Source organism: Gymnoscopelus braueri, assembly GCF_963280865.1.
Source record: "Gymnoscopelus braueri genome assembly, chromosome: 12".
Taxonomy (NCBI): domain Eukaryota; kingdom Metazoa; phylum Chordata; class Actinopteri; order Myctophiformes; family Myctophidae; genus Gymnoscopelus; species Gymnoscopelus braueri.
In genome coordinates, this window is record NC_137614.1 from 21,711,263 (window position 1) to 21,737,894 (window position 26,632).

Genomic DNA, 26,632 nt, shown 5'->3' on the forward strand with positions numbered 1-26,632 from the left:
TGTTTTCTGTTTTAAATAAATGAATGCCAAATTTTATCATTTGTTGCATGACAATGCCATGCAAATGTAGCGAAAATAGACGGTCTCCAAGCTCACAATACGCCACAAAAAACTAAGACAATGAAAAGTATTAACAAGAGCTTGTGACCATATAATAACTACATTGGATCCATTGGAATACAGATAGTTTTTTTTTCCATTTCCTGAAAAGAAAGAGAAGGAGGGAGGGAGAGGGACAGAGGGAGAGAGAGAACCTAAAGTATTTCATAAAAGCAATAACCCGGCCAATACTGGGTAACGGAACCTGAATACGCAGATCGATGTATCGTGAAGTGAAGCGTTGTCAATCCAATAACCCTGGCAACGGTGGGGACGTTTTCTGCTTGTGTATATTCCACAGCTCTAGCCCTGAGGCTACATAGAGTCTGTTTTCTCCACAAAGACCAGAGGGACTTATGATACTGGGGCCAAGGCCAAGTTGACATGTTTATACAGTTGGATCAAAAGCTCCATTAGCTGATTTGAGAGCACAGCCCTGCGGACAAATCATTTCTCTGGCAACAACAAGCAAAATAAATAATCTGGCTACAAAAGATGTCTGTCTTACAAGGGCATTTAATTCTCTTCCCGAGTATGACCGTCATCATAAAACCAGTGAAATAAACTAATGCTTTTGATGGATGAAATCATGTCTCCATGGAGCCTAATATATTTAGAAAATATCTCTATTTCAAGCAATTTCATCAGGATAAGTAATTATTTCTTTAGTAGCATTTCACTTATATCAGCAGGAATGTGTAAGGGTACTCTCATTTTTAAATCAAAAACGATTGGAACAACACTGGCATTTCTTATTACAGCGTACATACTTAAGTGAAATGGGAGACGTGGAGTTACATTAATAATGATCCTGTTGGGCCCAAACTGGAAAACAGGCCAACTACTGTAGCTAGCAGCAGCCCAGAGCTAACAAATACAACATTGACATCAATTTTCACGTTCTGTGGATGTGCTCATGACATAAACAACATGAATAAAACACCCCGGTGCATGCGTAAGGACCTTTAAGTGGTTAAAATGATCTTAATAAGCAACGCTTCTGGTATACAATATAGAAGGAGAGATTGATGATGTCCTTGCTAGTTGTTACATTATGTAAGACAATCCTGCTAGCCTTCATGTTTATGCAGAAACATAGTGACAGTGATGGGAAGTCAAGGTACAGTAATCTCTCACCTCTCACAGGATGATGATAACTATTAGAAGTTGCTTTGCAGTTATGCAGACAGATTTACACATGGTGAGAATACATGCAATGCATGCAAGGCAACAGCCACCTCTTCTTTTATGAAGAAGAGAGCAATGAAAGCTAATGGCTATTACAGTTACAGTATACTGTATCCCATAATTAGCTGCAGTTTTACTAGTGGAAGGATGAAGGGAAGGTACCATGCAGTGCATCAGGGTGATGATGTGTGTCTTACTGCAAAGCATACATACTATTACCGACTGACTATCTGTCTGTCTGTCTGTGTCTGTCTGTCTGTCTGTCTGTCTGTCTGTCTGTCTGTCTGTCTGTCTGTCTGTCTGTCTGTCTGTCTGTCTGTCTGTCTGTCTGTCTGTCTGTCTGTCTGTCTGTCTGTCTGTCTGTCTGTCTGTCTGAGTTACAACATCACAGTTAAACTGTCTTTCCCTTGCAACAATCCCATAATAACAATGACTTCCTGGATAATATCACATAGTAAAATCCAGAGCTCTGAGAGTGTACAGATCGACCCCTTCGGGGCAGTGGTGGTGGTAGGATGATTTAACTATTCAACTACCATTCAGTATGTGTCAGTATGTGCTTATTGTTGAGACACATTCCTGTACAGCTTCTGAATGTTGAATAAGTGGCAAGTACCTGATTTTGATTAAGAAAACACAAAGCAGCATATGAAGGGTGATTTGCCTATATACATAATCAATGGTAAAGGGGAGGGGGGGGGGGCAGCACACACTGCCTTAATAGCACCCCCCAATCAATAAAAGCACATCAAACCATAACATGGCCAGACATCATGATTCTATACCAACCACCTATACCAAATCACCTTGGCAACAACCCCAGGCCCCATGTAACCCTGGCAACTACTATTAGCGGCGAGCACATCGCCCATAGCAACCATCCCATAACGTGCCAGACTGGTGTGAAGGAGGTACTTCAGACCTCTCGTGGAAGACCACTTGGCACGTGAGGAGAGTGACACGGAGGTGGGCAACAAAGACAAAGCACGGGTGGAGAACAAAGAGGCTGGCCGTGCCGCCTAATTGCAGTACTTTTTAATTTTCTTATCTGGGGAGATTGAGAAAGGGGATGTGCTCAGTAATCTCAAGTTGCAATTCAGTCCAGACATCTAAATTCCTGTCGTCGTCACCCCCCCAAGTAGTACCAAACCGCCCTCCTGCACTATTGTCTGTTACCAATCTCCTTCATTACGAACACAGATTGTGATTGCAGTTCCAACCTGCGCCTCTCTCCTGTGACTCAAACCTGCTTTAAACAATTTCAACCTGCGTGTCCCTACTTTGTGCATATCATTGCAGGCGAAAGATTTCCCCAAATTTCAACAATACCGGTAGTTAAAATAACATATGTACAAGGTCACATGTCATTCACACGACGTGAACTTGTAGATTACGTGTAGATTTACAGCTGCTCTGGGCACTATTCGGATTTTGTATTGTTTTATGTCCTGCTGACTGTCCCTGTAGCGGCTGTGTTCTGCGGTAGTTGGTATTCAAATTTGTATGCCAGTGTAAATAAATATGCATACTGTATAAATTGCATCTACACAACGGGGCAGCATGTTTAAAAAGTATAACTGTAATAGTATACATGGCAATTCGCTTCGCACAGAGTTTCTGAGTATATTGCTTGTATTGCCTGCATCTGTTTGTGTTCTGAGTGCAGAGTGCTGTTCATGGGGAGCTTGGAGGACGTGATCTGTAATTCTAAGATGCAGTTTTATATCCTTTGTCCATGTGCAGCCACAGAAACAGCTAATGTTGTGACTACCGTACATGTAGCGCACTGAGCCATGTTAGAAACATTGTTTGTAGTACAGTTACACACAGGCTTTGTGGCTTCCTGTGTAGTACGGTGTATATGGATTATTGTGGGTTTTATAACCACTACTTGCTTCATGTTTGGAGGCCATCATCACTAATTGTAAGGTGACACATCTGAGCCACGCATTTCACAACCTAGTGCTGATAAAAGAAGGAGCAAGGCTGTGTCAAGATATTGTACTCAAAATGAATGTGGTTGTGACGCTGCATGGCAACCATTGAGATAAACGATGTATTTAAGCAGAGCAACGCTCACTCTCAGTCAGCTCCTCAGACACCAAACTCCAACCACCTCCCCATCGTCCTCTAGTAGCATTTACATCGATCGCATGTCAGCAATTCACACAATGTTGGTTCACGTGTGTGTTATCATAACTACATATCTTTAGCCTCTGCCCTATGGTGGTGGAGGTGGTGGTGGGGGGTCATAATGTATGTCTGTTATCATGTCCATGGATTAACTGTCTGTGTCATGCGATGCGTGTGCAGATTTGTTCTGGAGCATCATAGGAGAAGGCAAATTAAAATGCTTAATACCGTTGCGATAAATGTCTTTCATCTCAAGGAGTGTCCTGACAGACTGAACTCATGTTTGCGGTAGTTTAAGAAAATGATGTGATCAGATTTTCTTTTTCATTATTTGTCAGTCGTTTGACAGAGAGAGAGAGAGAGAGAGAGAGAGAGAGAGAGAGAGAGAGAGAGAGAGAGAGAGAGAGAGAGAGAGAGAGAGAGAGAGAGAGAGAGAGAAAGAGAGAGAGATTGTAAGACCAATAAACAGAGAGAAAGAAGCAGACCGATACAAACAGAAAGTGGGGAGTGGCAGGACATTGAGAAAGAGACTGGGCGTGTCAGAGGGAAGAGCGTGTGGGAGAGAAAGGAGATTTCAGATAAACAAGTGAAATGAAGGATGAAAGGAGACTTGTAAGCGGTGAGAGGCAGAGGGGAGCAGAGAGAAAAAGAGAATCTATGGCATCCAAATCAAAAGGATGGATCAAATGATTTAGACGGAGATGAAATAGAGAGATTGAATTGAAGAATATAAAGAGAGAACACACAGAGATAAATTGACTGATGGAGAGACAGATAAGAGAAAGAAACCCAGAGAGACTGAGAGAAGAAACCAGAGAGAGATGGAGAGTAACACTTTATTTGAGGGTGCTGAGCCAAATAGAACCTGACAGTTTGTGTATAATGATCTAGTTCAGCAATGACTAAGCCTTTTATTAAAGAGAAACCAACCGCGAAGAAAAGCTACCTCATTATTGTGTATGGTGACAGCTGCATTATTTATGCTAGCACACTTTCGTATCATGCAAAAAACATTTTTTTAACCACATGAATCCATAGTATCCCTATTCTGGGGCAACATTTTGCAAAAATAGCACCTCTACAAGCTCACAATGCTTCACAACGTGGCGCATTGTGAGCTTGCAGATCTCAGATTTTGTGTAGAGGTAAATAAGGAGTGGGCCACGGATAAAGCCCTTGGGGTCCCGGTCAATTAAAGGTCTACTACACCATGCATTTAAAAAAATAAAATAATATCTAATATCATATTGTTTATGTCCCTCAAACGTTTTTCAAAAGGTTTGAGCCTAAATCAAGCCTCAGATATACTCATTCCAACTAACTGCTCTCTGGCTTATAAAGCATTTTAACCTGCAATACCACATTGTCCTTATTTGGCACGTGGCGCTATTGAGCCAGTTTGTATGCATGTTATCTCCTGTTTGTTTTTTTTATGTTGGAAAAACGGGATGGATTATACAAAGTAGTTATCGCATGTGACGTCACAAACGGGCGAAAATCAGTTGGCCTGTTTTGAGACCAATTTACACAAAACCAGATACCCAGATATGCTGTGAAAGCCTGAGTGCTCAAACTGGGGCATTTTTGGGGATGGAAGAGAGGTAGGGGAGACCAAAAACACACAAAAAATAAGGAAAAGTAAAAATTCATGGTGTAGTCCCTTTAAGTATATGGGTTATTATAAGTGGTTAAGATTCCAGTGATGATATATGTGATTTCACCAAATTCTCAACAATATCACAGCAGCCCATCTACCAGACATCACGAGGATTCTGAAAATCCAGGTGCGGACAAAAAAAAGTCCATCCGATGCACGCGGAGCTATTACACCGGCCCTAGAATCAGAACTCAACTTTATATTGTCACATCACAGGTTTACAGTGTTGATCCAATGGAAATGGAGACAGGTTGAAAGTTAGGTTATATCGAGGCTATGAGTCAAGAAAGCAGAGATCAAATCACATCAATGGAACCAAATGTTCAAAGACTGACGGCATCCTTTAAGAGGCCAAGACAAGTCAATTTCTTTGTACTCACGTCAGGGAGATGGAGAGGTGAAACCTCTGCCGCAGACCCCGGAACATGGCGAAGGACTTGGGCGGGAAAGAGCGGGCGGTAACGGCACAGTAGGGACGCTCGTAGCCCCCAGCTGGGCACTCGCACCTGAATCCTCCTCCAGACAGCTCCCGACAGGTCCCCCCGTTGCGACATACCCCGGGAACACACCTGCCCTGCCTACGGTCCACCTCACACCGATCACCTGGTGGGTAACAAACAAAGAGGTCATGTTAGCAATGTTTCTTCAAGGTCCGAAGTGTTTATTGTCACCTGCATACACAATACAGCCGTCAGCAACATTACAGGCAGTGAAATTCGTGTTTTTTTTATACATTTGTTACACAAAAAACAAAGCCATTTATTTGTTATGATCTTTAAAAATATTTCTATATGCAGAAAATAATATAATAATAATATCACACAATAAATCTTTCAATGAATATTACTTGAAACTACCATACATTTGTGATATTTCATGACACAAAATGTATTCATTATTCATTTGATGCATTGTGTAAATCTAAGTACACTAATTACATCACATCAGAATTTGGGCATTTCTACAAAACTGCTGTAGAGAAAATCACTTAATGCCGGCACTATAGCTGTCACTGTGCTGCACCCAAACTACAGAATGTATGTACTGTTTGAGTATAGAATCAGCTTGTATACAGTATGTATAATTTAGAAGTTGTTGCCACTGTTAACAATACCAATAAAAACAGTTGTTCTTCCATCCTGTCAAGAGTGTGTTAAAATGGATAGCTACACAAACAGACGCGCACAGGAAAATAAACAGAAATTGGCTGCCAGTCAAACAACTGTTATTCTACAGACCCAGAAACTCTCACCTTCCCAACACACCCACGCACATATCAGCACACATACACACATAGACAGAGACAGACACACTTACAAAACATGCTGAGACACACAGACACACACACACACACACACACACACACACACACACACACACACACACACACACACACACACACACACACACACACACACACCACCCACAAAGCAGTATTGCTGAAGTGCGCACACACACACAAGGTTCCCCCTGTCCTTGAGCAAATTTGCACACACATGCTGTGTGACATGATGCAAACAAAGACATGCGTGAGTGCGCTTGCACACACACACACACACACACACACACACACACACATTGTATAAAAATGAAGCAGACAGCTGTGAAACTAGCCTACAGACACACGATCCTTAAGGATCACTGTTCAGACGCCGGCTGAGGGCACACACACACACACACACACACACACACACACACACACACACACACACACACACACACACACACACACACACACACACACACACACACACACACACACACACACACACACACACACACACACGCTATTAAACAAAAATGCTCTCGGGGGCAATGAACACACATCCCTCTGTTTAAAAAGGAGGAAAAAAAAACAACCAGATTCTTTCTGTCTCTCTCTTACATACAAATTTACAAATACACACGCGCACACACACACACACACGCGCGTGCAGAGTCGCCATCATCCAGACAGATGACTACCCCCCTCCAGGCTGTGTGTTTATGGTGTCTTTTGGCACATCGTGTGTGATGCTTTGAGATGCCAGAGTACCCACTGGCAGAGTACCCACTGGCACGCACACACGCACGCACGCACGCACGCACGCACGCACGCACACACACACACACACACACACACACACACACACACACACACACACACACACACACACACACACACACACACACACACACACACACACACACACACACACACACACACACACACACAGAGGTGTTAAAACATTTAGAATGCTGCGTCTACAGGCATCAAAGGTTCAACATGCTGTCATGATGACCTCCTCCCTCTCTCCTCCCTCCTATCTTTCCCCCCATCCTTCCCTCCTCCCTCCTCTCAATCACTCCCTCTCTCCCTTCCTCCCTCTTTTTTCAGTCTATCCCTCCCTCTCCCCTGCCTCCATTCCTCTCTCCATCCCTTCCTCTCTACCATCACTCCTCCTCCCCACTCCCTCTCTTCTCTTCTCCTACATACAGACAGACAGACAGACAGAAAGACAGACTTCTCCTCCTCCGCCTCCTCCCATCCCCTCCTCTACCTATGGAGTTACATTTGTGTCTTTATTAACCATACAAAAGAAAAATAATTGAGAGAGAAAAAATATAAACAGAGCAAAACAATTTTTTGAATGAAAACTAATTAAAACAGCAAGCAAAAAAAATATATTTGCAAGCAAAGAAAATTATATAAACACATAAAAAAATGTTTTTGAATGAAAAAAAATTAAAACTGCAATCAAAAATATATATTTGCAAACAAAAAAAAAGATTTGAAAGAAAAGAAAAAAAAATCGAGAACAACTTTTAGAACTCAAGAGTAAAAAAAACTACATAAAACAAAATACTTTGTAAAATGTATGTGTAATAAAATGTGTTATGCTAATAAAAATGATTTGAATGTTTTATTTTTTACTCTTTGCGAATGAAAGTTCTCTCTCTCTCAAAACTCTGTCTCTTTGGTCTCGTATCAGGGTCCTACGCTGATAGATGTAAGACACCTCTCCATTGGTCACTCGGAGTCTGAGTGACAGCCCCCCCCCCTTCCTTATGTAGCTTGTTGAATGCAGGGATGGAGGTGAGTTACGACCAGCACTGTTTTTTGATTGACTGAATTATAGCAGTTTGCAAAAAAACAAACAAACATGAAAGTACAGTTCAATGCAAGGTCAGCTAAGAGAATTTAAAACCCAAGAAAGCCTATGACTTCTTTCCATTGTGGTCCTTTGTACTCAATTCATTTAATGACAGACAGATATACACTACTATGCAAAACATCATTAAAAAAATATATATATATGTACAGTAAACAGTTCGAGTAAACAGATTGATGGAATACTTTATTAACAGTAGGATACAGAGGTACGATTTTACAATGATTGTTATAAGGATAACACAAAAAGGCTTGTTTCCATTGTGGTCCTCTGGGACTGAGGTCAAAGCTCCATCCCAGCTCTGGGCGCTACACTATTCGTTACAATATTGAGAATTTAGGCTATTAACAATTCAGATGATTCCCTAATGTTAGGTTTCTGTTCTACTTACAGTTTGTTATCTGTATTTAAAATTGTTGTATTGTTATTGTTATAATAGGCCAGTGGTTCCCAAACTTGGCATTGGGACCCTCAGAGGGGGTCCCCAGATTAGCTTAATGGGCAACATTGTTTTCTCTCTCAACAGTAAACAAACCAACCTATACAGTATAAGTGTATACAGGATAACACATTTCTAAAGTGACAATTTAATGACTTTTAAGACCTTTTTAAGGCTATTTTCACAATATTTATCTGTGGAACCGAGTCAAACTAAATGTAATGCCTACAATTTCAAGTGCTTGTTCAGGGTGGGTGGTCCCCAGTTCAAGTATGATTATTTTGTGGGGTCCCGAGTTCAAATAATTATGATTAATTTAGGAAGTCACAGCCAGAAACGTTTGGGAACCCTTGAAGTTATAAAATAAAGCCACATTATTTTATGTTATATTCGTTATTCTAATTAAGGCAAGGCTGAAGTGACTGGCCTACTGGCCAGGCCCATTCCAGATGGACTGCTTTGGAAACTTTTAGTCTGATAGTGCGCTTACTTTATGATCCATCATCCAAGGCTTGAGGGTTCGAATCCACTGTGGGTCACTTTTTTATGAAAGGTTAGTTAGTGTCAGGTTAAAGGACGACTTCACCGCTTTTCAACCTATCTTCATATAATAGGTCCTCACTAATGCTCATGATAAAATGGTACCATTTCTTTCTACTTGGTCTGTGTCTCATAGGAGGGCTGTGGACAGTCCAGAAACCCGTCTACCAGTGACATCATCGTTAGGCATGATTTTTTTTCCAACAAGATTTCACATTTTTTATTTAGATTTTTATTAACACGAGAACAATGGCTTCTTTTATTGCATTGCAACTTTCCAGGAATAGAAAGCCTGCAGTTTCTATTAGCTTGGATTCCCCATTGATGATGTCACTGGTAGACGGGACTCTGAACTGTCCACAGCCCTCCTCTGAGACACAGACCGAGTAGAAAAAAATTGTACCATTTTATCATGAGTATTAGTGAGGACCTATTATATGAAGATAGGTTGAAAAGCGGTGAAGTCGTCCTTTAAGGTAAGGTACAGTTTTCTGTGAGGCTATGGAATTACGCTGGCAGCGTAGCAGCATCACAAGAGCAGAGGTGAGGGACCCCCACATACCCATCAAGAGACTACTGACTCACTCACTGAAACTCATGGCCTCCCTAGAGAAAGCTGGTGGTAGACTTGGATTGGATTTAATTTGCCCCATTGAATTAAAAAGGTAATAGTACAGCTATTTAGGACTGTATAGCTTTAAATGCCACATGCATATTTTCAACCTGCCAACAATACCTTAAATCCTAACAAATGCAGTTCTAACTTAGTATGCAGAAGCACTTTTTGTTTTTGCATTCTCGACCAGCATTTCAGTATACAGACAAGGCCTAAGTTGAGCAGAAATCCATTTATCCAACATTGACTTTCCTATAATTAGCATAAACTGCATTTGAAGGTCAAATTAACAGATATAACAATTCACAATGTATTCATACAACTGCATTTTCAGTGAACTGTTTATTAAAAGACATTTTAACCAAAATGTGGGCTGTATCGTATGCCATCGTATACTAAGCCTAACATCCATACACACTAACATTGACAATTAACACAGATTTACAAATGGTCTGAATCCATATGTGTGAATATGGTAGAAGCTGTTGTAGAACGTGTTACCGTACTTGGGTTCACATAAACTTTAAACACTGTGACAGATTTGAAAGAAAAAAAACATTTTAAACAGTTACACTGCCAGTGTTACACTGCCAGTACCCTTAAAAGGTGCAAACATTTCAAAAGTTAGGGAGGGTAAGAGATTTTCTTTTGTTAAAATAAGTGTTAAATAGCTCTAAATTCTGATAGTACTCATTGCTATAGAGTGTTCAGTAACATGTCTCTCCAGCTCTCTAACAGAAAATGCATTCTCAGGTTGGGATGCCAATTTTATCCAATCAGGATAGAGACCTCAGTCAAGATACAGAAGTGAAATTGGAAGTGATGACATAAATGAATGAGCAGACAAAATTGGACCTGGAACACTTTAAAAATGAAGAGGGTGTTCTTTGCTTCTTTGTACAGTATTTCATTTCTACATCACAGCTGACATTTTTAAACAATGTACCCCCTCCTGCTGTCATGTGATCCAAAAAGTATATGATGTCCTCGCAGTGCAATTTAGGTTCATAATCGGCCAAGTTTCCCTTTAAGTTTGTATCCTTAACACAAGTAAAAATGGACTGGAGTAAGAAAGTGACAATGTACAGTTATTTACAAGTTACACTCTGTCAAAGCTTGCACCGTTAATGTCCGAAAGCAGTTGGTCTTAAAAGACTCATAATCTTCAAGGTGGGCTGTTGGAAGTGTTACAAGCACTAACAATGGGATAACAAACAGTGTGGCCTGGCCTATTTAGAATTTCTTTCTCTCCGACACCAGCAAATGCCTGTGTCCCTGCCCAGTCAGCCACTGCATGCCATCACCATGGGCACAGAGCGTCTCTCTCCTTCAGCCGCATCTTCTGGTTGTACATCTTAGAAAGGACAAAAGATCAGAATCAACATCTGAAGTAACAAGTTTCAAAGCTTAAAAAAATATACCAATGAACGTAAAGAGAGCAATATGGCCTCATTCACAAGAATCACCAATAAAATACACAGCGGACCAAATATGATTATGAACGGAAACTGTATTATTTGTCTGACAGTCCGATATCCAGATAATGAAATTGGGTTGTGCTACTGACAAGATACACTACGATCACTGGAGAACATCGCTTGCCCTGTACCCGGTTAGTTCTTTTTTCCTTTATGAAAAACAAAAACAAATTTCACCCACTTTTTTACACCTGTAAACCTGTGATGTGACAATAAAGATGATTGTGACAAAGATTATTCTGATTCTAAAATCGGTTAAAATCTGGGTATATTATGTGCTGTATGAGTGTAGGACAGGGTTTCTCAAAGTGGGTGCCGTGACGCAAGTCCAGGGGTGCCGCAAAATACTTTGATAATGTTTGGAATGTATCAATATCACTTCAGTTTAACACTTAGAACATCTACACTTAATAAAACGGACTTGAGGTGCACCGTACTTAGTGCGTAATCTCTTCACCAAAATTAGCAGATCTACAAGCTCACAACGCGTTGTGAGCTTGTAGATCTGCTATTTTTGGTGAACGTTCCCCTCAGAATAGGAATGCTGGGGTTCAAGTGGTTAAACGTCAAGTATAATGTTATTTTCAATCTGTCCTATAATGGAAACAGATATTCTCTCAGTTTTCCTCGTGACATACTGTAACTTAGGGGGGAGGATTTACATAATACATACCATAATGCGACACAAATGTAAGGTGCTGTAAAGTAACAATGTAATTCAGGGGTGCCGTGGATGAAAAAGTTATTTACAGGGGTGACCTGACGCTCTTAAGAGTAATTTGCAGTAATAAACACAAGCAGGGGTTGACACTAACGGTTGCCCGACTGCCCGTGGCAAGTAAATAAAACGTTCGGGCAAACGGAGTTTGCCTTCAGGTTGCCCGATGGGCAAGTGCATTCCGTCTTCATTAAATAATATTGGCTATTTATGAAGAACAATGCTACTTTTTTACAATTGGCAGATGCACTCATTCAAAGGGACTGTCGCCACTCTGCAGTTATCGATTGGCTTTAACATTCATTTGTTCTTATTGTTCAAGTCACACACACACAGGACAACAAGGATAAGGATAGGATAATTCCTTTAACAGGTCCGTTCATGAAAGTCCTTGCGGTCTTGTTTCCAATGAGGGCCTGTGAGCAACACTGGAAAACAACTTAATATTTTGTCCCACAATGACCACATGGTGACCAAATGTATTATGAATGTGAACAAATTATCCTTACCTGGGCTTGTGGCCTGCATGGTTGGTTCTGCATTCTGCCAGGGAGACAAGGAGAAGTTATTGTCATTGAGGCCATAATACATGGCTACAGGCTGTAGGAGCCCAAATGTGTACCGTGTTGTTTTCATATTTTTGATTAGGCTGCTTATATTTTATTAAGAAACACCTTTCTTGGGTACTATCATTTCTGGCAATTAGGATATTGGTATGGTTTCCCCTTTTACTGTACCGTGTACAGTAGCACGTCGGTGTGGTGAGACAAAATAGGGTGAGTTTAGGCTTACGAATGCTTAAGTCAGGGGTCTTCAACAGGGGGTCCGTCACCGTAACCCCTAGGCTAGGCGGTCCTCAGAGTTACGACAGGGGGGCCGCCAAATGTATGTTTTTTTTTTTTTTTTTTAACGTTAATCACTTGAACCCTAGCATCCCTCCCTACACTGAAGAGAACTTTAGACAAAAATTGCAGATCTACAAGCTCACAGCACCTTGCACTGCGAGCTTGTAGATTTGCTATTTTTGGGAAAGATGTTTGGTGTAGACTAGAGGGAAACAAGAGCAGACCAAATACATAGTGAAAGGACAAGTTTACTAAGTATTTGAGGGCTGAAGTGGTTAAATGTCTGAAAATACACATTAACATGAATCCAACATGACAGTGTCTGTTAAACAAGTCTATGAAGCTATTTATGAAATATATGAAAAAGTTTAATCTTAATTTTATTGAGTATGTATTGGGGGCCCTGCTTCATCTCTCTCTGAGCTAGGGGGTCCTTGGCCTGAAAAGCGTTGAAGACCCCTGGCTTAAGTTTCATACTCATTTGGGTTCCCAGAACAACAATTAAGTCAATATATAAACAGTTACGCAAACGTCAGAATGTATTTGTTTGGAGTAGTTGAGAGCCTAGCACACTGAGCTGCACTTTTTACTAGTTGCATCACACAACGCTAAATAATTGCAGCACATCACAATAAGAGCATAAACTAGCGTTATAGATGATTGACCTGGTAACTGGAGTAGCTACATAATATACATGCAACGACATGCTGCAGACTGGCAATCGCCGTTGGACGTGCGAGTGATGGCCACTAGCAGCACAATAACGTATTTTAACTTACTACATCTTATATCATTAAATTAAATAAAGCCGCCATAGGCCTAATATGTGAACAAGTTAAAAGGAGGGAAGTTAAAATACTTACGCACTGACTATCTGTCAAAGTTTCGCAGCACAAAAATCTGCCACAGCTGGAGAAATGTACTGGGAGCCAGAGGAGAATGTTGTTGTTGGCCGGGGGAGGGGGGGGGGGGGGGGATTCAGGAAGTTGTCAAGCTGTCACTCAGACTCCGAGTGACCAATGGAGAGGTGTCTTACATCTATCAGCGTAGGACCCGCCTTCTGAACTTTAACCCCTCACACAAAAAAATCCAAAAGAGAGAAAAAAAAATCGAGACCAAAGAGACAGAGTTTTGAGAGAGAAGAACTTTCATTCGCAAAGAGTAAAACAAAAACATTCAAATTTTTATTAGCATAACACATTTTATTACACATACATTTTAGTATTTTGTTTTATGTAGTTTAAAAAAAAAAAAATTCTCTTGAGTTTTAAAAGTTTTGATCTCAAATTATTTTTTGCTTGCAAATATATATTTTTGATTGCAGTTTTAATTTGTTTTCATTCAAAAACATTTTTTTATGTGTTTATATAATTTTCTTTGCTTGCAAATATTATTTTTTTGCTTGCTGTTTTAATTAGTTTTCATTCAAAAAAATGTTTTGCTCTGTTTATATTTTTTCTCTCTCAATTATTTTTCTTTTGTATGGTTAATAAAGACACAAATGTAACTCCATATCTACCCATCCCTCGTTCCTCCCCTCTCCTAGAAGGCCATTCTGTTGCCAGCTGGAGCTGACAAACACTGTAACACTGCACCGACACACACATGCACGCACACACGCACGTGTACAAACACACACAATAATTTAACTGTGTAAAAACGTTTTTTATGAACACACTCTCTGTTACACACACCCTCCTGTGGGCAGCTTCATCAATATTAAAATAAATAAACAGAACTTAATACTCATTAATTATGGGAAAGATGAGACCAAGACCCTTCACAGACACACACACAAATTATGCACACGCTCCCACACCCACTCCCATAAACAGGTTGACAGACTGGCTGGCAAAATCTGTAGATGCAGACAGATTGACACAAATAGAAGAACATTTTTAAACATCAGACTAACACAAGGAAAAGACACACACACACACACACGCGCGCGCACACACACACACACACACACACACACACACACACACACACACACACACACACACACACACACACACACACACACACACACACACACACACACACACACACACACACACACACACACACACACACACACACACACACACACACACACACACACACACAGACATGAGATCATACCGTGAGCTCAGACTCAGTTCTCTCATGTTACATTAGTCAGTTGTCCAGACAGTAGGAATGCTTACTGAGTCCTACACAGCACTGCTCTTTGTCCCATCAGTACTGATCACCTACCATAAAATACACTCACGCAGATGCACACAATATACACACGCGCACACACGCACACGCACACACACACACACACACACACACACACACACACACACACACACACACACACACACACACACACAGAGCTTGACTTTCAGCATCTGTCCTACTCTCACAGTTTGACTTATGGATACTGAGTACCAAGTAATTACTCTGCTCTACATGCAAGTTAACAAGACAGCTCTTGAAAGGGTACAATCCCCCCCCTGATTGCTTTATTTGAATTCACAGTTAAACAGTGGAAGTACTCAAATATTTTAATGTTTTAATTGCTGCCTTGACCTCAACCTTTTTAGTATTCATTGCAGCAGTGAAGAAACATCCATTTACAAGCATGAAAATAAAATGTGTTCATCGGACGGACGATACAGGGTAATTCATCACATGTATGTCTTAAAATGGATTCAGAAAGCATTGTCTTTTCCATACAGACAGGCTTCCACTTATAGCAGAAATGGAGCAAAACTTTACAAGCTGCTTGGGTTTGCTCTTAGAGAGGCAGTCCTTGTACCACTAATCTGTGTACATTATCCTATGCATTACTGCTATAGTGCATATCCTATGCACAAGTAAGACGCGCGAACGCGGGAAGCGAACGCATTTTTTTTTAAATAAATATGAAAAAAAAAGATTTAAAAAAAAGTCACCAATAAAAAAATAAAAATAAAATACAAAAAAAATCTGCGTTAAAGGGAGCATCTTAGAAAAATACAAATTCACTAAAAAAAAACTTTGAATGTTTTTGAACAATTCAACAAAGTGTTTGAAGTGCCTGTTTCACCCACTTCCGGGGGGCGGAGCCAAAATCCGAGCCCGAAGTATTTGTTCGTAGACCCCCACTTAGCCCCCCTAAGTAGAAAAAGTTTCGGAGCGATTCGGGCACTTTTCATTTAACATGGGGTTTCAATGGGGAGTTTTTAGGAGCCTTCTCCGGGGCGTGGCTTCCGGGGGAAGGGGCGGGCTTAAACGCAACCTTGACAGGTGTGTTCAGTTTTCAAAGACCTTTCATTTGATGTATGGTACGTCTAAATTGGACATTTACTTATCTCAGAGGAGCTGCAGGCAGGCAGTGAACACAGACACACACGCACACACGCACACACACACACACACTCACAAGCCGAGCACGGTTTCATAGTAAGCTCCACTTGCGCGGAGGCGCGCCTTCGGCGCGCCTTCGGCGCGCCTCCTTCTGCTGCGTTCGCAATTACCACAAGTCTGTGTACCTATCCTATGCAGGATCATGGTTCTCGTTTACGCAACATCAGGTGTATTTGCTGCCACACTGTTCATGATAAAAAAAAACAATTAAGCCAGTTACTTTTAACACAGGTATGTTTATACAATTCAAGCTCTGAACAGACTATTTATTTGATAATTATCTTGGTAACGGCTGGGAGGCAGAAATTATGTTTTTGCCCCTGTCCATCTGAGTGTATCTATCTGTGAGTCACTGAATCCGTGAACAGCTAATCTCAGGCACCGCTCAGGACCTGCAATCGTCCTTCTGAAGCCTCTATGTAGAAACGCTCGTCTGTGATTACTGCATCAGTGACACTCACCATTTCAGCACCAAGGACAGCGTCACTGTCAGCACCCATGACCACTGGTATATGACTCCAGTATTGTTGCATAAGACATTTAGATCTGTCCAGTTCGACCACCCTCCGAAACCAGCTGTGTTGGTTTCAAGTTTCCTGATCATTACCACCATCCTTCTCTAACAGAACCTTTCGCCGGCTCAGGTCCGATAGGAGCAAGGCTCTGACAAGCTCTTTCATGGCCAATCATCGTTGTTCAGCATTTTGATGTGATAGCCTTGCTGCAGTATATGTCCATTCAGCGTTTTGTGATATAAGAACATTAGCAAACAGGTGTCGTATTTTAGCGAGAGCTACCTGTCTTATTGACTCTAGTTTCATCATTACAGGCAGGGGACATGCATCAATTAGATCAAGTCTTTTGAACTATTCACCAACAAATTCATCTATTTGCTGCTTCCACTCGGCTGCAACATTAACCACATGAACCCCGGTGTCCCAGTTCTAGGTATGTCATAATAGGCAATCATTCTGCAAAAATAGGTGAACATTCTGCGAAAATAGCTCTACAAGCTCACGCAAGCTTAGTGTAGAGGAAAAAAAGGAAGGGACCAAGTACCGACCACTGGGGCCCCCGGCCAAGAAAGCAGTTTAAGTGGGTAAACTTGAGACCAAGATTTCATGGTTTCATGGCGAGAATATACTCATCTCCTGGATGCAGGAGATGGTAAAGGCAGGGAATTTATCCCACTTCGATTTGTACCACCAATTTCCCCCACTGCGGCTGTCATAAAGCACAGCACATACAAGTTCTGACTCCTGACCACCCCAGAAATTGGTCAGTACACAGAGGCATGTCGGTGTTTACTGACTCACATGACTTGCTGCTATTTGAAGCGTTCGCGCACACACACACACACACACACACACACACACACACACACACACACACACACACACACACACACACACACACACACACACACACACACACACACAGAGCTTGACTTTCAGCATCTGTCCTACTCTCACAGTTTGACACACACACAACTTTAAAGTACATTCATACCACACCCACACTTATCAGCACATCATTCCGCATACACACAAACCCACACAAAGAATTTTAAGTGCACTCATAACACACCCACACTCACTAGCATATCAAAAAACCCTCCCCCATTCCGACAAAGATGCAAACTAACACACACACACACACACACACACACACACACACACACACACACACACACACACACAGTACACTTCTGTTGTATTCCCCGTCTTTATTCTAAAATAGCAGCACTTCCCCTTCTCTCGTCGCCACAATATATCCTTCCTCTCGTCTTCCTCTCATCCCATTCCTTCCTTCCTTCTCTCACATGTCTGTAAAGCACTTTGTAACATTGTTTAGAAAAGCACTATACAAATAAATTCATTATCATTATCTTTCCATCCCTCATCTGTTCTTCGATTCCTCTTTCCTTCCATAGCATACATAATCACTCCACGCTCTTCTATTCTTTTACCCCTCTCTTCCACCCCTCTTTCCTTCCTTCATCTTGTAGTTTTTCTCCCCCTCTCTATTCTTCTTTTTCTTTGTGGCGTTAATGCATTCTCTCCACCCCTTATTCAGTGCGATGTTTTATTCATCAAAGCCACCGTTCCTCTCATGCACCCCTCTGGCATCCGCTTCGCCCCCTAACACCACCCAACCAACCCCACCCTGTGCGCGCGCACACACACACACACACACACACACACACACACACACACACGCACGCACGCACGCACGCACGCACGCACGCACGCACGCAAGCACGCACGCGCACACACGGTTCATCCGCAGAGGGCCAACTCTCTCAATTCCTCTTTCTCTTTTCTGCAAATCTTCTCAGTTCAACTCCATTCTTTTTCTTTCCTTTCACCGCTTTCTCTCTCTCTCTCTTTCTCTCTCACTCATGTCTCTCTATCAGCTTTTCTCTTCACATTTCCTCTGTATTACATGTATCTATATCACACACATTTCTTCAAATAGCAAAAACATTGTTTCATTAACTGTCACAGTGTGTGTCAGGTGAGGACCCAGCTGCACAACAACAAAGCCAGGCAGGTCAAGTCCAGCAATAATGTATCAAACAAGGGTTTACAAGAAGTGAGACAAGCAAACACAGCAGGGTACAGCAAACAAAGACACAAAACACTCACTGACAACATCTCGGAACTGGCAGAGAACTGAAGGGGTGAACTGGTTTAAATACAGAGATGAGTTGATGATGCAACGATGATCAGGTCTGTGGAATGCAGGGGTGGCCGGATCTGATTGGTTGAGGGGGAATGAGGTGAGATGAAAAGACTGGCAGCGCTAATGAGGAAACAGAGGCGCAGGTAATAGTGACTAGATTTGACTGTGGCCAGAGGGAATGGAGAGACAGAAAGAGAAACAGAGAGATAGTGACAGACCATGAGGATTTTATTATGCAACATTGTGTATACATTCATCCTTCCTTCTATACTGTCTCTCACTCTGACCATTTTACTGCTCGCAGTCATTACATCTCATCATTCCTTCCTTCTCTCTTTCAGCTTTTCAGCATGTCTGCTCTCACTGCATTCCTCCATTTATCTCCCTCCTCAGAAATAATTAACTTTCTCCATCACTTTTTCCCAACTCGTCTGCTCACTCCCTCACTCTCACCAAACCCCTTTCACTGAGTTTCTCACATATTTCCATTTTCCCCCACTTTTTCAAGTCAATTTACTTTCTCCATTATTTACCTCAGTCTTTCTTTGTGCTTTCTTGTCATTCAATTCATTCACTCTGTCTGGCCAGTTTCTGAAACTAAAGCGCCCCCTACTTTCTCTCTTCTCTGCATCCGAATACTGTGCCCCTGCCTGGAGCAGAAGCCCACACACCAAAATGGTTGATGACACCATGAACAGCGCCTTCTGTCTGGCTGCCTGAACCCCACCCCTCTTTTCCACCTGCTAGTCCTAGAGGGAATCGCCCCCGCCGGCCTCCGACGGGAGGTTGCAACCCAGAAAGCCCAGAAAGATGACTGGCATGACACCACAATCGACAGCGGTGCCACCAAGCAGACTCAAGTCCCACCATCCAATAAGGTGGCATATGAGATGCTCCGTTCTATCCCTGGGGACCTGTCTATTATTAACGTCTGGCTGTCAGCATCTTGGAGGCAGGAGTATAGGAGACGGCCGGGCCCACAGGAATCCATCGTTACATCTGGGAACCGGGAGATGACAAAGTTGAAGACCTACCACGCCGGCAATGAACCCTGCTGAACCACCTACATACTGGGGGTCGGCTACTTCAAATGAAGAAGTGGGGCTTGGCAAACTGCGCAGCATGCGCGTGCGGCGAGCCTGAGCAGAATGCCAAGCCTATAATTAACACCTGCCCCTTATACAGACCACCTTCATGAGCTGGCCTTCATAAGCTGGAAATCTGACTATAGAGGAAAGAAGATTCTCTCTTCCCATTTCTTGCATACTGTTCCTTCATTTCACCATATCATCTCTATCTTAATTGAGTCGCCAACCTTTCTCTCTGACTCTCTTTCTCTTAATTACTTTACTTAAAGTGTGTGTGTGTGTGTGTGTGTGTGTGTGTGTGTGTGTGTGTGTGTGTGTGTGTGTGTGTGTGTGTGTGTGTGTGTGTGTGTGTGTGTGTGTGTGTGTGTGTGTGTGTGTGTGTGTGTGTGAGAGAACATCTCTGTTCACCAAAGCCTGTCTCTCATATGATAATATGATGACCCCAAGGGGTCCTTGAGGGGGTTCCAGGGTCCCCAGCTAAATCATTTAACATACTGTAGCATCAAAATCTGTAGCGTTTTTGATTGATTTGATTGAATATTTTATTAGGCAAAAAATGTAAAACAGCACAGTTACATTTAAAATACTTTGTCTAACAGGTCCGTTCATAAAAGTCCTTGCGGACTTGTTTCCAATGAGGGCCTTGGTATTCAATTCATATACATATATAGTGGCACCACAGTTCGAATATCATTACAAAAAAAAAAGCAAAAAAAAAATATCACTATGTACAACAAAGAAATAGGGGGAAAAAGATATGTACAAGAACAGGGGGGGGGGGGGGGGGTCTGCCGTCTAACGGGAAAATGGTACTACCTCCTCCTTTGTCCACCTGAAAGGTGATTTTTTTTAAGGCTCTTTTAAATGAGCCCAGCGAACTGCATTTTTTGAGGGATGGAGTTAGACTATTCCAATCCTGGGTGGCAGTGCTGTAGAAGGAGAATTTGCCCATGTTTGTTTTATGGGTGGGTGGTACCAAATTGTTGTTAACGCTCCCTCTGGTATTGTGACTGTGGGTGTCGCTAACCTTTTGGAGGTATTTACTCAGATATGCGGGAATAGGGGGCATATCGGGTAAATCTGCATTTACAATTTTGAAGGCCAGTCCCATTTTTAGTTGTTTAACCCTGTCTTCCACCCTGAGCCAGCCTAGGCTGGCAAAATGGGTGGGAGAAAGGTGGGTCATGGGCCCCAATCCGAGGAGTTAAAATCAGTTTAACCACTTTAAACCTATACAGTACATCAGATATTTGAAAAATAGCTGATCTACAAGCTTACAGTGCATTGTGATGCAACGCATTGTGAGTTTGTAGATCTGTTATTTTCCAAAAATGATGAAAGAGTGGGAATATTTTTGAAACATTTTAATAACAACATTTCTAAGGGGGTCTCATATGAATTTGGATGTTCTGACATGAAAACGTGTCTGGACCCAGATGAATGACACACACACACACACACACACACACACACACACACACACACACACACTACTACCACTGGTATGTGGTGTGTAGTATTGTGTGTACTCGTGTACGGCTGCAGGCGCCAGTCTCTGGTCTATATTCTCCAATACCTAAGTTTATCTCAGGTCTGTCTCCTTCATCCTTTCTCTTATTCTCGGTCTCCCATTATTCCTTCTACCACTTCCCATTTCCTCCTCTCCAATCTAATTTAATCTCAATCTCTCTCTCTCTGCATTGCTCTATTTTCTTTTTCTCTGCAGCATATCCGCTACAGTGCATTATGTTACTTCAGATAACCTGCATAATGTGTCTATCTCACTTCTTCCCCTGAGTCTGTTATGAAATAATGTATTGCTAATAAATGGGTTTTCTTTTTGGTCTGTTCTCTGGTCTATATCCTCTCTGGGATCTCTTCTTTCATTTTAATGCACTGGCTTCTTTTATTCACATTTCACACCTATGACACAGCTGATGGCTTAGTTAAAATGTAACCACTCACCATACCACCGTCAATGCTACAGCTTCAGCCATATTATGGTAAATAAACAGAAATCTTTCTGTTAATGGCTTTATTAAAAAATCTACATTTGCTTGCCGCAAAGTCATTAAAATGTTACCAAATTTACCTATAATTAATTGAGTGATTGTTGCTTAAACATCAATGCACGGTTATGGACGTTTGGATTTCGTTCGTAAATCTATATTTTCTCCAGGGACTATTTTCAGCTAGAATTTTCAAATCAATCAACGCTTTAAAATACATTCAAACACAACTATCTCAAGTGTCAAGCCTCTGAAAGTAGATTTTTATACCCTGCAGAAATGAATGGAACCCAATGGTTTCCACAAGAGTCAAACAAGCAAGTGGTCAGCAGTAATGTCAAGTGTATTATCGGTATGGTATGGTCCTTTAAGTTTTGCGCTTCAACAAAGTTTTTCCATGTACCATACATGTATTAGCCTAGCAACAATATAGCAATAGCCCCTACTGACGCGTCTTCTGTTTTAGCATGTATCTTCTGAGCACCGAAGGCTTAAAGAAAGACAGAGTTGGGTGGAGGTAGAGTTGTATTTCACTGTTCTAGGAGCAGTCTTCCTTTCATCCTGCATGCGGTTTCAATGTCATATCGTTTTATTGCTTCTCACTAAGCCGTATGGGCTGACTTCACAGACATGGATTTAGTGTAGTCTAACACTGGTGTCTGTAAACACTCAATACCTCACAGTAATAGAAGAAGACCTGATATTTGGATAGCAGGGCCTTCTTGTCTGACCCTCCAGGGAGAACAGACGTATAGTTTGAGATCTTCTGTACAAGACTCACCATCACGTCACATAGTTCATACTTTAAATTTAATATAAATGATTTCTGTATAGTTTGTTATTTTTGGATCATTTGTTTTACATCTTTCAATCATTTTATAAAAATGTTCACCCTATTTGTTCATTATTTAAAAGAATACAAGAGTTTTTTTTTTGCTGATTAATAAGACAAGAAATATTAAAGGATCAAAATCAAAGATTGAAGCAAGCTACTGTACAAAGGTGCAGGTAAGAAACAGAAAACTGCACTTTTAAAATATGGAAATAACGGTTAAAACCAACAAAAGAACCTCTTTTGTGGCCAAAACCCACTGACTATAATGTTTTATATAGAAATTCCGGTTAAACCCAACAAAAGAACCTCTTTTGTGGCCCAAACCCACTGACTGACAACTATCACAAAACCCCAAATCCCTCTAAGACGGAGAGAGGAAATATTCCCAGCCTGAGGATGATGATGCGTTTAATAAGACCTTCGTCTCAACCCCACACACAGCTGCTGGCCTCGGTTTGAATCTCTCCGGAGAATTCACCCTGTACCTCATCAATGCTGTCTCTCTCTGTCAACATCCCTACCTCCCTGCCGCCTCAATAAAGACAGAACCTGTGTCTTAACCCTCGTCTATGAAAGCAATCAATGCCGTTTTAGAAGGGAAACCCAAAAAAAAGCACACACACAAAAAACACATCAATTCCAACCACACAGATGAGATTTCAGGGAAGGGATGAAGGGTATTAGCTCGGAGGGTAGAGCAACGGAGGTAAAAAGAAAGGATCGGGGGAGTGAGAGGGAGAGAAACGAGGGTTGGAAGATGTCTGGAGATTTCTCTGTGTTGCAGAATCAATCCAGTGTTGGTTTTGTTTGGTCTCTCTCTCTCTCTCCCTTTTCCTTTCTTCTTGTCTTCCTTCCTCTGACCGCCTGCAGCATTGAAGCAATACCGCTGCACAAACCGCCCACGCAGACACACACACAGACACAAGTAAACCCCCCGAAACTTTGCCTGGATCACCAACCTCATCCATCCACCTCTCACTCTCCCAGGTTCTCTCCCTCTCAGCTTGGCTGTCTCTCGATCTCTCTCTGTCTTTATTTTTTCATCCCATCATTATCATTCTCATGCTCTGTTTCTGTCTCTCGCTTTACACCCTTATTCATTTTTGCCTCTGCTCCCTCCGATTTTTCCATCACCTCCCCCCCCAGTGTTTGTCTTTCATTTCTCATCTTTCTTCCAGTCAACATCCAAAATACTGCTTTAAGTTCCTTTCCATTACTCTCTCTTCCCATTTCTCCCTCCTTCTTCTTCTGTCTTTCTTTCCACATTCTCCATCTGTCATTCCCCCCGTTGTCCTCTCTCGGTCAAACTCTACCTCTTTCACTCTTTCATCTCCTGTTTCTTTTCTTGCATTGCCTTTCTGTTGTCCCTCTTTTCATAAACCATGCCTCTTCCTCTCTCTCACTCTCTCTCTCTCGTTCTCTCACTCTCTGTGGGGGGGTTGTAGGGTGTTCTGGGGTTCTTGTCTCACCTCCAGCCCCGTTTTGATCCAGAATGAAAGGGAACACCACATACACCCTACAGTACATGCACACACGCTACACTCTCCTAACATCTACCCTGGCCTATATCAACCACTGCCTAGACAAACAAAGAAATGCCCCATGGGGGGAAATAAGAGAGAAGACAAAGAGGGTGAGAAAATAGAGAAAGAAGATAAGTGAGCGATATGAAAAAAAGGAGGAAGAAATAAATGGGGCTCGAAAATTGGTCGCATACATTATGCTCCCGAAACGTAATCTGTGCAACCTCAAAATTGAGAATTTGTGTAAGTGCAAATAATTCTTCTGGTGCTACCAAAACGGAACGTCGAGCGAACCGAAATGAGCACTCCTCTTGCCCTGCCATCCGGAATAACAAACATGCCTTGTGTGAGCTGACAGTATAGGCGTTCAGGTGCTACAGTATATACCGTGGAGTTAGTTTGCTCATTGGCATGACAGAACGTAGACATCGCTGAGCGATGCTGCGCCAACAGTCCAACGTTTTCTGTGCGATCTCGTGTGTGTCATAAAATACAGTTATATTGTACATTTTATCAATAAAACAACATAAAGAATACATATATTGTTGGTGCTCCTTACGTTTTGTGCGTGCTCCTAAATCTTTGCTGATGCTCCTAGCTTTTTGAGTTGAGAGCACTAGTGCCACCAAATAATTATGTAAATTTTGAGCCTCGATATAAAATGCGTGTTTGTGAGTGCGTGCGTGCATGCGTGGTGCGTGCGTGCGTGCATGCGTGTGTGAGTGAGTGAGTGTGTGTGTGCATGTGTGTGTGTGTGTGTGTGTGTGTGTGTGTGTGTGTGTGTGTGTGTGTGTGTGTGTGTGTGTGTGTGTGTGTGTGTGTGTGCGAGTGAGTGAGTGTGTGGGGGGGCAAAGAGAGAGGAGAACAAAGAGAGCAAGGAGAGCAAGCGAGAGAAATGAGAGCGGTAGGAGATGGAAAGAAGCAATGAGTGATAGAGACAGAGGTGAAAGAATGGATTGAGGAGAGGAGAGGAGTTCATGCCCTCTGTTTTGAAATATAAAATAACTTGAAACTTGAAAGTGAAAAAAGGAGATAACAGTGAGACAAGTAGAGCAAGATGCAAAGCAAGAGGACGCCTGAGGTGAGACAGAGAATATAAATCAAAATAGAAACCACAGAAGCTGTAGATGTCAGATGGTGAGTTGCAGTCATACTTGTTGGGCTCGGGTTCAACGATCTAATGCCTCTACACTCAGTATACAGTATCTACCTCCAAAGCTCTTAGAAGGCCGGCTGTGAAGAAACAATGCAAAACGTCTGTGTTTTCTTCACACTGTGTTCTGCACAACGTGAGGCGTGTCACACGATTCCTAAAACAGTGGCGGGATCACAACACGTCAACACACACAGTGGCAACACACTGTTGGTTAGCATTAACGATGATAGCAGCAGGAGAGCAGGCTAAATCAGTGTGGAAAAAAACACATCAACGCACTAATTGACGCATGTGTTTCTTTAGACTTGTTTTTGTACACTCTGCAGGTGCTCCTCTGCAACCGCACACACACACACACACACACACACACCTTATCCTAAACTCAAAACGATCCTTTCCAAAGCAAGAACTGACTGAATATATATACTATTACATTAGAGAAAAGTCAGCCCTTTTGGTGGTGTCCCTGATGCCAGTTCATTGATGCCAGTTCATTGTTTCGGTCTCCACACAACAACAACATATCACATGTCACTACAACACCAGCCACAACGTGTGCGCTACATTTACGCATTGTTTCGTCTACATTTCATTGCTCACTATACATTTGCCTCTTTGGAGCATAATTATGTTCGTCCAACACCATTTCGCCACATTAGCGACCACACCGGAAGGGGAAACCCTTTAGCACACCATTTAGCGTTAGCCAAAAATGTCTCACAGTACTTACACATTATGTCTTCGCAGCCACCGCGGTCATGTCCCTATTCCCACCACAGTCACGCTAATATGTCCGTCATTTACGTGCCATGTACATCCCAAACAAAACATTATTACCCACGCTATCGTCTTAACGCAGCCTCTAACACGATGGATTCGGCTCTTTCCAGGGTTGCCAGGTTTCGCGAGAGAAACAAGCAATCCGGTCTATGAATTTGCCTCCGGACGATGAATTTGCCTTAGTTCCTGCTCAAAGTCGCTTACAATAACTGGACATGGCAACACTGGTGTATCGTCTACTCTCATACGGGTCCTCATGCTCTCTCTCTCAATACAAACTGATGGTCACTCGACCATGCTCTCTCCTTCGCCT

The 26,632-nt window shown here is 42.0% G+C and overlaps 1 protein-coding gene across 1 annotated transcript in view; it reads right to left on the minus strand.

The window, feature by feature from the left end:
• celsr3 (cadherin, EGF LAG seven-pass G-type receptor 3) overlaps positions 1-26,632 on the minus strand; it is a gene marked incomplete at its 5' end in the record, with an annotated part of 122,176 nt that overhangs the window by 61,549 nt on the left and 33,995 nt on the right. Inside the window, one exon of the mRNA XM_080443851.1 lies at positions 5,458-5,680. Coding sequence (XP_080299977.1) covers positions 5,458-5,680 — 223 coding nt within the window. The remainder of the gene's footprint in view (positions 1-5,457; positions 5,681-26,632) is intronic.